General features: G+C 39.2%; 2 protein-coding genes across 8 annotated transcripts in view; one reads left to right on the top strand and one right to left on the bottom strand.

Moving 5' to 3' along the window:
- Positions 1–13384, bottom strand: part of foxl2l (forkhead box L2-like) — a 113423-nt gene extending 100039 nt beyond the window's left edge. The window contains exons 1-4 of one of the 7 annotated variants that reach the window (XR_004948170.1): positions 12624–13384; positions 12130–12290; positions 9156–9333; positions 6060–8823 (exon numbers count right to left, since the gene is read on the bottom strand). The gene's annotated coding sequence lies outside the window, so the exon portion shown is untranslated. Of the gene's footprint in view, positions 1–6059; positions 9334–12129; positions 12291–12623 lie in introns of those variants that run through there. The other 6 variants (XR_004948169.1, XR_004948167.1, XR_004948168.1 and 3 more) reach the window with 6 other exon arrangements.
- On the top strand, positions 9309–15620 carry perm1 (PPARGC1 and ESRR induced regulator, muscle 1). The gene is made up of 3 exons (XM_024293620.2): positions 9309–11412; positions 14194–14310; positions 14553–15620. The coding sequence occupies exons 1-3, from the start codon at positions 9309–9311 to the stop codon at positions 14657–14659; spliced, it is 2328 nt and encodes a 775-aa protein (XP_024149388.2). The 3' UTR covers positions 14660–15620.
- The last annotated feature ends 561 nt before the right edge of the window (positions 15621–16181 follow it).

Consider the following 16181-nt stretch of genomic DNA (forward strand, 5'->3'; position numbering starts at 1 on the left):
AAAAAAAAAAAAAAAAAACTCCCCATTTGGCTTCTGAATTCAGCTCATTTTCTCAAGTGCTAAGAAGTATCAGGAAGCTGTTGTACTGTAACACAAATGTCTTATTTCTGCTGAGCAGTCTAAACCAGACGATATTTTGAGCGTTGGTTGAAGGTCCATAGAAAAATGGATTGGACCAGTTAAGGTGGAGCTACCGTCGATGAAATCCATTGATTGGTGGAAAGGTATTATGAGACCTAAAATTTTGTCATCTTTCAGTTGGATTCTTTTTCGCACAGCCACAATCTTTTTGCATAGTCTATTAAATGCTTTGCATTCAGTATTCCCCCTTATTTGCGAGGGTTAGTGACCAGAGACAAGCCGAACACCGAGATCAGCTGTAGTTGCACCGTTATGACGCGCAGCCACATCATCAGTCTAGACCCCGCCTGCGGCTTGATGCTCCAACACTCAATGGAAACGCTCACTTCAATTGCCTGGACCATTCTAAACCAGTCCGGTCTGGACCACTCAGTGGAAAAAAGACTTGAACTTCTCCATTCAGTCATCTTTCATTCCTACCTGGCCCACACTCCTCTGTTCTTCAGGGTTAACAGGTGGCACATTCTGCCATTTAGCTTCCACTTGTCAAAAGACTGTTCATAAAACTCAATGAGCAACCAGCTGAAGTTCCAGAAACTGAGGAACAGAGTGTCACAGTTAGCCCTCCAGTTCACAAAACATTTAACACCTAGCAGCAAATGGGAAGCAAAGAAGCTTTAAACTTGAAAGCAAATAAAATGTTAAACCACAAAAATGTTCCAGAGTGACTTTTGAGGAAGAAAATATGAAAGAAAGAAAATGCAATTTTTCCTTCTGTGTGCATGTGTGTGAGTTTGAGGTTGACTCTGGGAATGGCTCATACCCTGAGCAGGTTTACACCCACACTGTTGACTCACAACCAGAGGCCAACCCGGGCACAGTACAAACTAGAGGGGTTTTTCTCAGGCTTAGACCGTCATGGTTTTTAAAGTTTCATCCCAATAAATTCAATGTCAGGTCCATGTGTGATCTATGACAAAAATTGCTTAGATTTATGCAATTTTTCCGTGTATTACACCTATATATTTTTATGAATCAGAAAACAGAGAAAGAATTCCTGAATCAAAGTGAAAACGATGCTCTTCTTTAATGGTTCAGTCTGGTTCTGCCAGATGTTTCTTCTTGTTTCTGGAAGCTTTCCTCCTACAGTCAATATGTTTAACAACACTTATGTAACAACATTACGACAAAATTAAATTAAAGCAACAATAAATAATTTCACTTTGGTTCAATATTTTTCTCTTATTTCTGTTTTTGTTTTTCAAAGTCTTTTTTGTGATGAAAGCTATTTTATTTTAAAAATTAAAAAATGCCAAACTCTCATTTAATGACACTTATTATGCCAACTGACATTTCATTTGCTTTCTACAATCAACTTATATTTTGCCAGTTTAAAATTTTAATTGTCAGCGAATGTCTTCTAGCTGTGCAGCAGCGTCCACACTTCTTGGATTTATTGGAGACGCAGATGCGGCTGAGCATCGCGCCTTCTCGTGTCTGGCTGGTCCCACACAGCATGTTCCATAAACACAGTGTAGGAGGAGGGATCTCAGAAGTGCTGCTCTGTACAGACGGAGGCAGTCAGTCGGTCATCGTGTCAGTAGGAGTTTAGGAAACACACCGGCGCCACCCTGTCACATGCCACGCTCCAGTCTGAAGATATGACTCTTAATGTTTAACTGGTCAAATGGCTCCTTGACCATGTCTTAAAATCTACTTCTTTCATGTCTTTTGGCATATTTCTTTTAAATATACAATTGAAAATGGTGCTATGTTTTCCCTTAGAGTGAGACACTTGGGAAGCTGTAAAAAAATTGTGTGTTTTCCCTTCAGTTTCTTCTTTATTTTTCCTAAAATCAGTGTAAACTAGTTTGTTCGTAGAGCTACAAACATGAACTGCCCACTTAAAGTTCATGACAACTTTGACTAATTTTCTACTGGCGTAGTTTAGCTACTTAGTAAAAAAACAACAAAAATCATGATGTGTTTTAAGACCTACTTTGTTAAAAATTTTAGTTTTGGGTGTTTTAACATACTCGTGTCGTTTTTTTGATGATGAAGAACAAATATAAAGAAAAGCAAACTTAAATTGCATGGATGAGTATTTCTTTATTCAAATCAAAACTGCAGTTTGAAAAAGCTTCTAGGTGTGACATAGAAACTACAGTTGGCAAGCCACAAGCTTCCTGCTCCACTCTATTGTCATGAATCCATGTGTAGACGACTCGATCCATGTTCATCCTTCTTCGTTTGAGCTGCCGAAACTGTGTGGCTGGACAGCTATAATATTGCTCAGCATTTTTGTTGCTCCAGTAATTTTGGGTTGGAATTTTGAGGGGCTAGGGGCTATAGCAAAAGAGTGTGTAAGCGGATGATACTAGAAAACAACAGATTTTTATTTTGTATTTTGGCTAAAACGGCATAATCATAATATAAAAACACTGGGAATGCTTTTACAAGAGATTATATTCAAACTAGAACACATTTATAGACAATTATGTTTAAAACCTATGTGGTTTTCAAATTGTCTGACAGTATGAAAATTAATAAAGATAAAAGTTAAGTGAATTAGTAGAAAAAGCCTACTTAAGGTCATAAAGGTCACAAAAAGTGTGAAGTGTCCATGTGCTGCAAAAATGTTCATGTAAAGTGCTATTTCTTGCAAAGATTGCATAGAATTGTTTCCTAATTAGAAAGAGCCAAGATGGAATGTTGATTATGAAATAATGTTGAATATAAAAGCAAAGATTCGGCTTCAGAGAAGCAAAGATCAAAACCTGATATAAGTTTTGCGTTTTGAGTGTTCGGACAGACATCACAGTTTTTCCGCGGCTCAGAGGTTTGACTGATGTGTTGGACTAGACTGGTCTTACCACTTCCTTGTGTTCCGCTGCTACTGATAACCTCAGTGACTCAGGTCAAAGGAAGAAAGATGGTTGCTTGGTTTGAGATGGTGTGCTAGTCCGTTCTTTGTCTTCTGAAAACTTATTAACCCAAAGAGTCTTCAGTAAAGGAATGATGTGTCTCTCTGGAGGTTTTGCTCAGAGCAAACACCTTTTCAGGTGTCTCCTACCTGAACCTCAATGTTTGTAAGACAGACAGTCTATTTGCCAAGGAGTATAACCATCATATAGATATGTTTGTGTCATGTTTCCCCCTATAAACCTGAAGCACAATATTCCTTAAATGCCTCAAAACTGCTCAAAAATAATATTTTCTTGTTTAGTTGACTGTCTAAGATCAGCACTCAGATTGTTGACAAATCTACTGATGACAGACAGAACAGTTTCAGGAGCCCGTCCTGTTACTGGGGCCTATCACACTTCACACATCTGCTTTGAGCAAAACCATTCCCTTACCCGCTAGTTTAATTAGTTTATATTTCTGAAAATACATATTTGTACCACTATTGCTGTCCTCTTCCGAACTGTTCATTTGGTGAAAAACTTAGTTGTTAATCTTTGAGCTAATATTTCCATCTAGTGGTGACTGTTGAGTACTGCATCTCTGAATGGTTACACATCCAAATAATTTTATAGTTTGTTCAAGTGTTTTAAGTATTATTTAACCTTTTATACCATAAAAATACCAGGATTGTGTTTTTAGCATTTATGAGTAAATTTATTTAATTTATTCACTCAAAATAAAAATAGGGCTGCATGTTATTAAAAATGCAATAGCCTCCAGAAGTAAAGCAAATGCCTCAGCTGTGGTGTGGTTTTTTGAGTTTGGTTCCAAAGCAGCATAACTTTAAACGGGGTCAAATTTCTATGCCAAATGGTGTTTATTTATTATAAAATTTCTATTTTGATCAATGTCGCATTCGCCCATTCACACACACATTTGCGCACTAATGGCAGCTCAGCTGCCATGCAAAATGCCACCAGAAGTAATGTGGGGTTCAGTGTCTCGCCAGAGAAGTCTCTGACACGTGGGCAGGCAACGCGGGAACTGAACTTGTGACCTTCCGAGAGGTAGACCCATATAAAAACCAATAAGCTTGCTACTTTTTTTATTACATTGAAATGGTTGACATCTTATTTTGAGTTAAAGTGTAATGAAGCAGGTATTGCAGTATTTGTGTAGAGTACGTTTCTCTGATATGCTTATTCACATATTAATTCCATGAAAAACCCTGAAAACAATTACATAATAAGTCAAATGAAGCCTAACAAAAAAGTCCTGGATACTGCTAAGCAATCTTACCCTTTCTTCAGATTTGAACGTGTGTGTGTTGAAAAAAGTGTAGAAATGTAGACGGAAAAACCTTTCTGTCCATGTTGCCAAACTAACCTTTAGCTAATTAACACCGATTTGCCTTTCTGAAGTGGTGAGCAATTAGTGTGAAATTCTGTGGCATTAGCAGCTGTGAATCATCTTCAACAGATTTTCATCTTAACCCAACAAGCAGCTCATAAAAGCCTAATCCTGTTGATGGAAACACAATCCCACCCAGGCTATGAAAAGGCCCACTGCCCCAGGTGCCACAAACAAGCTCTGACTTGTCTCACTTTATCTGAGCTGATGATGAGAGAAGCCCTTCCAGGCACACGGCTCGAACTGTGGCTCAGCTCATTATACAGTGTGTTTAATACAAATTGTTTGAGCACACACGGCTTGCATTAATGAATCAGTGTGAACTATGAAGGAAAAATCCTGATGCAAATGGACCAGAATCTTCAATGTCTCTATTTATTTGCTTTTGAGGCCCATAACAGATCTCTTAATTACAGTTTAACAGCTATTAATGAGATCGCAGCTGATTGGTTATCTCAAGATCTTACAGAGTCAGTAGCATCTTGACTGAATAGATGCTTCTGTAATCACCTTGTCTTGACTGAATCGTAAACAAAAGCTCAGGCCGTTCTCTGCTAAGCTGTCCCTGCCTGCTAATGGCAGATTTAAGCGTTCTGCATCGACATCTGCGCCGTCATTTCAACAAAGACCTCGAAGTGTTGTCTGATGCTCACCGAGATGTTTATCTGTTACTGTATGGTAACCCAGCCACTTTAAACACACCCATGCATGCAGCTCTAAAAACGTGTGGTTTAAATATTGTGTTAAATTTGGGTACTGTCATGTTAAACCCGATGTTCGTTTTTTTAGGCCATCAAATTCAAAATTTGACCTTTTGACCTTTTATTTATATTGCACTTGTTTGCCATTGTTTTCTTAAGCCTTTCAGAGTGAATCCAAATATATGATCATATATTTTCTTTGGAACACTAAAAAACAAATTATTTTTTAAAATATTAGTTATTCTCATGAGTTCCGACCCAGAAGTAAAACGACTCGAATCCTGAAGCTCCACCTGCCTCTCGGCCATCGCTACACTGGTTCTCAACACAAATACACCCGACATCTGCACAACTCTGCCCAATTGGGATGAGGTAGAGGGTTAAAGGAGCCCTGCATCTAAAGTAACGAACACCTGTTTGAGCTGAAATTTATTGAAGACAGGATATAATTGGAAGATATACGGTATTTTTCATCTAAAATTAACATTTTTTTGTTGATTACCGCTAGCTCTGTGGAGAAATTGGGTGTTGGTGTTAGACTGGGGTCGGTGCTGGCAGAGAAGACTCTTCCTGAAATGGGCTGTCTCTCGTTACCTCAGCACGTGAGGACCCGCTCGTTTTTGAGGGTATGGGAGGGGCTGCAGTTCAGAGCGCAGGTTTTTAGAGTATTACTTAGAAATGCATGAATGGATCTAAATACTGATTTGGGGTTCTTTATAGTGAGGAATGAACAGTATATTACACTGATTTTTCATGGCATGGCCCTTTTAAAGCTTTTATGAAAGGCTACATAAAACTGGCATAGACAGATTTCATAGATAACTCGATGCAATAAAAAAAACAACACAAGTTAAGCATAAAGAATTGATGTTGCAATTAATATTACTGTTAAAATTGTTTGTGTGTATTCTTAAAATAGTTGAATGGTCACCAGTCAAAACTTTGTATTGGTTTTGTTTGTTTTTTTATTTGTATAAGTATTTTTTATTTTAACTTTTTATGATTTTTTAAAATTATTATCTCATGGTATTTTAACCCATGTACATTTTTTCTGCAGCAACAGAAATGGGTTTAAGTTTAATTCCAATTATTTTTTTACTTCACACAGGAATATGTAGAATGAATAGTTATCATATAGTATATTTTGGTTTTGCTACAAGAAGTTGAGACGAGACAGCGGGGTGGGGAGACTCGGTTTCAGTTACCTCACACCCACACGTGCATGTATGGATCTTCTTCAGGCCCTCAAGCTTCATTCCACAGTCCAAAAATGTGCCTCTCAGTTTATTTGGTGACTTTAGATAGTCTCTTAGGAGTGAATGTGTATTTGTGAGTGTTTTTTTCCTCGCAATGGACCAGCATTCGGTGCAAATCAAGGCCTTGAGAGCCAGTATCCTATATGTTTTCTAACCAACCTAGCATTGAAGCCCCTTATTGGCTATATTGACACGCCTGATCCATGTAATTAACAGCAGATAAGACAAGGTTTCTGGAAAATCAGCAGGAGATTGGCCCTTGAGGAATGGCGTGCCCTCCTTCACCAAGTACTACCTAAGCGACCCCATTGACCCTGCGTACAACAAAGTAGGAACAGCAAATGGATAAAAATGAGTTAAAAAGACACATCTGTGTTATAATAGATTTATTTTGAATACCTTGAAGAGCCCAGACGATTTTCAGAAACTTAAGCACAGACTGAAATCTCAAATTACATTTGAGATACGTCCAAACAGGCTTGAAACTTCCCTCTGAATAAAAAAGAATCCTCATGTTGCAGATGATTTAATCTGTGCTTAGTCAGAGTAATAACAATTTTTTTTGTTCTTTTAGGTCAGAGGAAGCAGGTTTTTATTCTCTCAAGAGAAGCTGTCCTGTTAGATTTTTGTGTCTCCTGTGACAGCGTTCCAGATCTTTCCCTCTTTCTCAGCGTGTGGAAATGTTTGGTTGGAAAGATGAGGCTCTTCTTTCCCCGTGTGATGTCACATCAAAATCAGCTGATTGAGGCCCGTCTGACATGACACCCATATTTAAGAGGTGCCACAGTTGTATCCACTGTCGGCACTGTAACTACAGGAGCTGCTGCAGGTTTTATATCACTATCCTGACAAATTCCAACACAAAGGAGGCATTCATTAATTCATTTGAATATATAAATAACATTTGGTCGTATCAACTGTTCGAACTTAATGTCCTTAAGCCGGATAATAAAAGTATGAAACGTCTGTGTAAGTAGAAAAGCAGCTTGCTAGACGGGGTCTATTTAAAGTTTAGAAACATTACACCTCTGTTGGAGATGGCTGCTGCGAGAACACTGCGTGTATTACGTGATCTGAAGCGCCGCTCTATATTTAACAAATCATGGGGCTTGCTGTGCTGCATGATCATGCACAAGACAGTCCACCAGAGTGGGGAGGTTGCTGGTGCTGCTGAGACTTCCTCAAGCTTTACCTCACGTGGATCTGGAGTCCAGCAGAACCAAGACAGGTAGGAAAATATTTTGCATGTGAAGGAAGAACATGACTCGAACAAGGCTAGACTTACTGCAGTTCTTCAAAATATTTCAAAGTTTTATTTTTACTTTCTGTTAATTTGCATAATAGAATAAAACATTTCACTTGAATTAGTGGAAAAAGTGATGCTTTGTAACACTAATTATTATTTTTAAATCCTAACATCCTGCCTTAAAATCTGTCAAGTTTATTTATGGTTGACATAACTGAGTATTTACAGCATCATAAATGTTTGATTTTGAGAATTAGTCGTTGCAACATACTGGAACAACAAGAAAATGACATCCTTTGGGTTACAACTCTTTGTTTTATTTCCCAGGTAGTCGTCATCCCAAACCGAATGGAAGAGTTTGAATACAGCGTGGAGATCTGTGACCGTGATTGGGAGCGTTTCTTTGCAGAGTGTGAGGAGTGTAATCTGCTCCCTCCTTCTTTAGCAGGTGTGGATGACTCAGGAATGAGCGATCTTGATGATAGAGGGTCCATTCTTGCCAAAAAAGTCCAAAGGGTCAACTCAGCACCAGGCGACTCTACCAGTGTCCCCCCTAATGGTGGGCCACCATTCAGCGTGGGCTCTCCTGTGGAAAGCAGCCTCTGTAAACATGGCATGCTTGGGGTTCAGAGCGTCCTCTCAGACAGTGAAGAGGATACACATCTGCAGTCTGTCAATATTTTCTTTGAAAGGCTGAAAGGTCTTACGGAGCCTGGGCCAAGCCAAGCAAGACTTGAAAACAACAGGGAGGCAACACAAAAGGAGGAGCGGAGTGATGATGGGCAACAAGCCAGGGGGACCACTTTGCCAAAAAACTTCCTAGAGTTAAACACTCTTCCTGACAGGGGTGAAACAGCTGTTGGCAAAGAGACCAGTAAACCTGTCAACGCCATCGGGGGCATGAGCACTATAAAAAAACTTGAATCTGAATCTGACATTTCTTCTGAACCAGAAGCCTGCAGCAACTTAGAATTCAAGACCTGCAGATCAACCAAAACCCTGTTATTCATTAGAGAGGAAGTCAGCACAGAAACCAGAGTAAACGAGGTCACTCACTGGAATCAGCCTCAGGTCTCAACAGAAACCACTCTGTCCAATGCTATGGAAGCGGACACAAATCTCAATGATGCAACTCTGGAAGGTTTGCTGACGAGTCAGGTTGTTCTCCGTAAAAAATGTAGCATGAAAGGGGATCAAACCCCCAACCAGGAATCCTCTCCCTCTGCATCAATCAAGAGAAAGAGGAGAAAAAAGAAGCGGCTCAGTATGGAGGGAGGTGATGGTGGGAAGATGTGTGAGAGGCAGGCCGTCAGTGACTCAGAAAGTGAAACTTATATAACAAGGGAAGAAACAGGCTTGTTGGGAAAATCCTTTAAAGATCCACAAATTACACCGTCTTATATGATTTCTCCATGTTCAGAGGATGTGTCGTCGAAGGAGGCAAAGACGGAGCTCTACCACTCTGAACCTCCTAGAGATGGATTATACCAACAGTTGCAGAGGAAACAGAAAACAAGTACAGCAACAAGCTTAGATGAAAACAATTCAACTTACTGTTGGCCACTTACTCCCCTGCATCATAGTAATGGAAGTGTTACATCCACAGCAAGCCAGGAGCCAGAGGAATCACCTGGGCTGAATGGACACTCCTGGCTTCAAAATGCTGTTCCAGGTGTGACTGATTATTCACAACATCATAAGCAGGATATGAAAACAAGCCCCCTCCACCTGTCTGATAAAAGAAAAACCTCCAGGTTGGAAAATCAAGGAAGCACAAAGTGTTTTACACCAGCAGAGGTTGAAACAGTCATCCCTTTATCTGCCGCAAAGTCATGTGTCACTGCAGTGGAAGTCGGCCAAAAGTATAAACTATCTGCTGCTAAGACGCTCTTGGCTGAAGAGACTGGAAATTTTGGCAGTGATGAAAAAATGCTGCGTCAGAGTGAGCCCCAACAACGACTGGAAAATGACTCACATCGATACAACAGCACCACACTGGAAAATCCTCCGTTTTCTCCGTCTGCGTTCACTGACATTAACTGTGAAGAATCTTCCCCCCTGGAGACAAAGACCTGCCCACTCAAAGTTAAGACTTCCAGTGAAGGGATGTCTCCCAATTTAACCCCACATTATACCGACCTGTCACCTCACCTAAACTGCCTTTTCAAAAGTTCATCCACTTCAGATTCTGCACTGGAAGCTAAAACATCTAATATTTTAGCAGGAAATGGCACAAAATCTGAACAGATTTTGTCGGAAGGTCCAAACACGTCAGGTTTAAGAATCAACAACCTAAAAGAAACCAATTTGCCCTTAATGAAAGATCTACCAATGAATTCCTCGGACATCTCAAATGTGTCATCCTGTTGTAGTCTGGATACTGAAAGTGTTGGCTCTTTTACAAATGACAACTTGACAGAAATGTCGACTGGAAACCAGTCTGGAGATCAAGTGGAGAAAAAGCTGCAAATCTTGTCAGAATGCAAAGAAATTGATATGACTTGTGAACCTACAAAACACCCAGTTTGTAATTCCACGGCTAAAACAGAAGATGCTGTACCTGCATCTAAACCTGCAGGAGAAACTGAAAGCAAAGAGAGTTCAGTGTTTGCTATGTCTTCCTTTTGGAGTGAGATGGAAAAACTGACAATAAATGACATACTGGGTTTACGGAAGATCGGAAGAAGTGCTCCCGCCACCTTTCTTCCTCCAGTGCAGGAAAAAGAGGAGATTGATACAAGCATTTTTACTAATATGGATGAATTAAAACAGGAGACTGAGAATTCCTCTTCTATGGACTCTTATTCTCCAAGAGGCGTTACATGGGAGAGTGAACCTGTGATGCAAGATACCAGTATCTACCCAAAGACCATGTTGGAGCTTGTGACAGACACATCTGAACCACTTCTTACTGAAATGCCCCTCAAGTCTCTCAAAAAGATCTCCAAAACAATCACTGTGCACAATTTACAAGCTCTGGAATCTGAGACATGCAGCTTCTCACATAAGGGTGACATTTTAGAGCCCTTTGAAGAAAGCATTGAGAACTACAGCGTGGATTCTCCACTAAAGAAAAATGTGAACACCAGACCTTTTTCAGAAAGCTATAGCATTTCTCTCCCAGATATTTTCCACTATCTATTTGGAGAGAAGCCCTCAACTCCCAGTCAGTCTGCTGCAGATGGAGGGTCCACTTTCTCCTATGATGGAAACTCTGTACCTGAGACGTATGATCATTTTTTCTCAGAGTTTGACACAGAAAGCTTCTTCTATCCTCTCACAACTGCGGAAGAAAAGGCCAAAGACAAGCCAGTCACCATCTTCTCCTACTCTCGCTCATCTTCTAGAAGCCTAAACTTTCCTGAGGCCTACGAGTATTTCTACGCATCCTCCTCATCTGACGACTCTTCAGTGGAGTCGGATGAAGAAGATTACTTTGGTCCCGTGAAGGTGGTGAGCAGGTACAGCCAAAGACCCAGCTTAACCCCGGTTTCCACAGACCCATACGATGACTTCTTTACAGAAAATGACCTCAATCAGAATTTTTTCTCTCTGAGGTCACTTTCCTTCAGGAATGTTAATTTTAAAGCATCACAGAGTCAGAAACAAGAGTCCTACGCTATGTCTCTTGAACCTGTAAAGCACAGTGATACTTCCACTATGAGGGAGGCTCCTCCCATCGTTCCAAAGGAAAATCCTGATCTGAGGAGTTCCGATCCTCGACTTTATGAACTGTACAACACAATCACAAGACAACCAGAGCAACTGCCATTAAGTTACGAAGACTTCCAAATGACTGTTGTGAATCCAAGTAAGTTTCTTTCAAACAGCAGAAGTTCCTCATTTGTAGTGTATGACATATGTGGCAGAAAAATGTGAGGTGTTTAATTCTAATTTCCTGGAACAATTTAAGGCAAACCAACAGTTATTCATCGTCTAAATCAAGCTGTAGAAAATTTTAGATGGGAGGGCGGCGGAAGACTGGAAGGGTGGCTAATGAGAACAGCAGCCATTTCAGTGCAAGTTTTTCATTAAAATTGGCAGGTGACCATGTGTCGGCAATTGTATTCGGGAGGTGGAGGTCGCACTTTGACTTGCTGCGCGGTGGTTGTGGAGGTTTTAAGAAAAAAATATATAGTGAAACGACAACTGGACGATTTTTTTTTTTTTACATTGGTCAGTGGCACATTTTGAGGTCCAGTGACAGGCAGGTGGCAGGGAGGCAGCATTGTGATAATTGACTGATAGGAGGGGCTCCATGGTCCCCCAACTTTTCTTTTTTTATTTTACCGTTATTTTACCTTAATTTCCCTGCGGGCACATCCCAATAGGATTAATAAAGCTGTCTATCTATCTATCTACCAGGAAATCCCATTGAGATGAAACCTCTTTTTCAAGGGAGACCTGGGCCGAAAGGCATCATGTTATGATCGACCGATTTCAGACTGCCACTCCATTGCCCCATGCTGCCTTCCCACTGACACCATCCGATTCTTAGAAATCGTATGGTAGAAGTGTGGGTACTCACCAAGGGCCGTTGTCATGGACCTGGGGCACGGTGATGGCCAGATGTAACCCACATTGTGGGTCCAAATGTGGAGACGGCATTGATGATGCACAAAGCTCATCATGGCGTTGATAGCACCACAGCAACTCAGAGACCTGCGTGTTGACGAATTGTAGTCGATACTGAGAAGAATACAAGGAAGACAGAACATTTTGGATTCTTGGAAGGGATGTTATCTGAAAATTTGTGAATTGACAAGATTATATTATGTGCTCAAAATCTGAGTTGTGAATGATCAATGGTGGATAATGGTTTGCTTTTTATATACTGCACTCCTGGATGGTCAGGCATTGGCATCATCACGCAGATTTACAAACGTGAACCCTACAGAGCAGATTATTCACGATTTGATTGACAACAGTTAGTGTGTTGTTTAAAAGTTCATTTCAACTTTTTTTTGTTTACAAACAGTAGCATAGGGGGAAAAATCACCAAAATTGTTATTATTGACTTACTTTTACTTGTAAGAAGTCTGTATGTTGCTCCTTCTAAAGAAACACGAATGACCTGTTTGTAGAAATCTTCCTTTTCTTTCTTCAGTTTTGAAAGGTCTCTGTTGCCAGTGACGTGTCTCCATAAATTTCCGAGTTTAGAAATGAAATCTTCCATTTAGAAAATTATGCTAAGCAATATTAAAGAATATCTGGACGGCCGCACTTGAGTTGCTACCACTAACTCTATTATTGTTTAGCCGCGGTGTCACATTCTCTGGGCTCACCAGCGCCCTCTGCCTTGAGACATTCACACTGCGGTGGCTCAGGGTGAATGTCTGCCTCACCAAATGTATTTCATAATACATTTTTGGTGCATAAAAAAACGAAATGAATCAAAAACTGGCACTAATTTATTTAATGTGTTGCTATATTTTGCTGGTAAGGCACAGCCTCATTTGCCTCCCCTAACTGCACGTCACTGCCACCGGGCGGCTGGCGGCCGCGTAGCACTTGATAAGGACGGCCACCGTCCAGAGATATTTACACATCATCCAATCAGAGCTGCTGCTGGACGGCGATCTGGCTACCACTGTCCAGCTGTTTCACAAGCTTGTAGTGATTTTATTCCTGCTTGAATTAAGGCCACCTGACTGACAAGATTAGCGGCAAATAATCTTGAAGATTTGATTTATGGCTCCCCATCGCACTGTAACATAATCTTTGTTAAAAATGATACTAATATTGAATCAAAATTTAAGAGGGCAAGTTGGGGGCAAAGCTTCATGCTGACTCCTTGCTTCCCATAGCTCCATCTTTGAAATCAAGCAATCAACCAAAGTAAGAATACTTTGATCCTTGAACTAGTCGACTGAATCCTCAGGCTGAAAGTCCAGACAAACCTGCTACTGTAGTTGAACTTTTCAGCCAAGCTTTTTGTTTCCCACACATGTGGAATGTTGTAACTCAGACACTTTGCTTACTGACCGTCATAGTCCTGATCAGGATTCTCTTTCCTCAGCTGACAGATGACACCTTAAGCATGAGCCGTGGCAGCCAGGAGGAATGGTACTACGTGATAACTTGACTTTGCTCAATGAGTGTTCCCTCTAAGCTGGTGGAAGAAACCTTTAATTCACTCTTGGCTGTAAAATGAAAAGTTAGATTTAATCATCAAGAGGTTTTAGAAAAACCCTTCTTTTAGATAGTTCTACTTCAGCAGATCTCATTCTGTTTGCGCTCTCACCTCAGGTTAATCTTCTCCATCTTTAAGGTCACAAGAGTGACAATTATTTTATTAATAAAAGCTGTTATGTGTGTTTTCATTTATGTATTTTACATTCCAAAACCAATTTTGATTGATTATGAAAAGGTTTTATTGCAGTGACTCAAACAAAGACTAATTACTTTTTTATACGGTTTTTAACAAACAGTCATTATTAGTGAGAATTTACAATGTCACCTTGTGAGAAATAAAACATCTGTTGTTGAACTATTTAAAAACCATGTTGAATGCTGTTAATCTGTTGTGGATGTTGTTGTATATCGATTTTTAAAAAATAACTCAGTGCTTTAAATTGTAATTCTGTTAAAGGGTTGGATGCCTCCCTGCTGCCCCTCAAGCACTCAGACATGTGTTTGGTTTGCATTGCTTTTGCTTCATGGGTCTTGAAAACTGCAAATCCACAAGTTGGAGATGCATGGAAGGCTGGTAAGTGTGTTCATGTTACGTGTATGAATTTTTCCTCATTTTGAATCTTGTATTTTAGTGCAACCACTGACACATTAACTTCTCATGCAAGCGTCCCATAAGCATCTGACATTGGGAAAATAAGAAAAATTGAGAATGTAAATGTCATCAACAAATAGCCTTAAAATCTTTAACCCAAACTTTCAGTGGTTGTGTCTTGCAAGGAATGTGAAGACTCACTTTTCATTTCTTTTTTCACCCAGTTCTGCTAGCAAATGTAAGCGCTCTGTCCGCCATCCGATATCTACGCAAGTACGTCAAAGTGGAGGCTGCCACCAGTGAGAAGAAGCTACAACTCACCCAAAGTTAGATTCTGTATTTCTCTGCCTATGTTGTCGATGATCCATTTCCCAAGAAGCTTTGATATACACTTTTACACAACTTCTGGGAAAAAAAGGAATTGTTTGCACTAGTTTTGGTCACAGAATGACTTAAATTAAATGTAATGGTTTAAAACCATCTAAGTAAAAGTCAGGAAACTTTTTTTTTTACTCCTGAAAGCACTAAATTTTAAATGACCAAAGGCAAGATGGGGAATGTCTGGCTTCACACATTGGTAAATAAGGATTGTAAGGATGTTTAAAGAGAGATTATAGGAAATTCAGTGCTGTACAGAGTTGAGTTGAGAGAGTGGAAAATGAATCAAGTGAAATTTATGAGTAAGGTTTTATTGGCCTGTTTTTGTTCTTCATTTATGTATTATTTCATTATTACACCACCAAGTATTTGTAGAACTTGCTTTTTTTGTAGAATGTGTAAACTCCGGCTTAAAATTTAATTTAAGAAATAAAAATTAAAGGGCATTTTAATTGAGTGTATGAAATGTTTCAAACACTAGAGGGCAGTATATGGTCATGTAAAGACTCAACTGATCAGCTGCAGTTCCCTCTACACATGCACTGTAAACCTCAGTGAAAAATAAAAGTCACTTTACTTTCTCATTCTGTTGAGTACCCCATTCTCAATAACCTAAATTTTTGAATGAGCATCAGATTTTAATAATATTCATAAATTGAATCCATCCACTAACAATGTTTGAGTCATTGTGTTCATATTTATAGAGGTGCTGGGCTCAACCCAGCTGTCATCAGGTTTGTAAATCCTGAAAAGGTTGCCTTCAAGGATTGCAAAGGGGGAAAACAATGCTTGTAAACAGGTAGGAATTCTCGTGTCAGATTTATGTGCATGTCTTTGGAGTGAAAGTTGACAGCTGGAGGACCCATAAAACTCATAAAAATGTTCAAATTCTTAAAAGGAAAAAAAAAAGAAAAGCTCTGCTTGGTTTTAAACTATTTCAATTTGTATTCACAAATGTTAGCTTGCATTGAATGAATTTCAGTGAAAAGAAACCCCTAATTACAAGTTTGCATCGAAACTAGTTCTAGCCTCTGGGGCTAAAAAGCAAAGAGTGGCTGAAAGGAGTTGAAACGAAGTTGGAAGATTATTTTTCTCATAGTTCTATCTTCTTACAGCAGCAATGCTGAAAAAAAATTTTATTTTTTACTAAAAAATATATATATATATATATATATGATTTTTAACACTTTACTACATTTTAATACTTTAACTACATTTTGAAAAGAAGATCCTTTAACACTTAAAAAAAAAAATTTTTTATTAGGAATATTCATATAATTCAGAAATGCTAAATTTAGCAGTTTTTTCTTTTTCTTTTGAATTTTTTTTTTCATTTTTATTTTTCATATTTATTTCCTAACAAAAAAAGACTAAATAAACCTATGCATATGTTAATTTCAATCATGACAGACAAAAATTAACAGATTTTGCATACATTTTCTTGTGGGTTTGAATGTCTTTTCCTAAGAGATTTG

Source organism: Oryzias melastigma, linkage group LG7 (assembly GCF_002922805.2).
Source record: "Oryzias melastigma strain HK-1 linkage group LG7, ASM292280v2, whole genome shotgun sequence".
NCBI lineage: Eukaryota > Metazoa > Chordata > Actinopteri > Beloniformes > Adrianichthyidae > Oryzias > Oryzias melastigma.

Excerpts from the sequence above, each read along its gene's own strand:
- perm1 (XM_024293620.2), top strand. The coding sequence starts at position 9,309 with ATGAAAACAAGCCCCCTCCACCTGTCTGATAAAAGAAAAACCTCCAGG. Across the intron at positions 11,413-14,193 it reads AATGACTGTTGTGAATCCAA|GGTTGGATGCCTCCCTGCTG; the intron begins GTAAGTTTCTTT and ends ATTCTGTTAAAG. Across the intron at positions 14,311-14,552 it reads TGGAGATGCATGGAAGGCTG|TTCTGCTAGCAAATGTAAGC; the intron begins GTAAGTGTGTTC and ends TTTTTCACCCAG.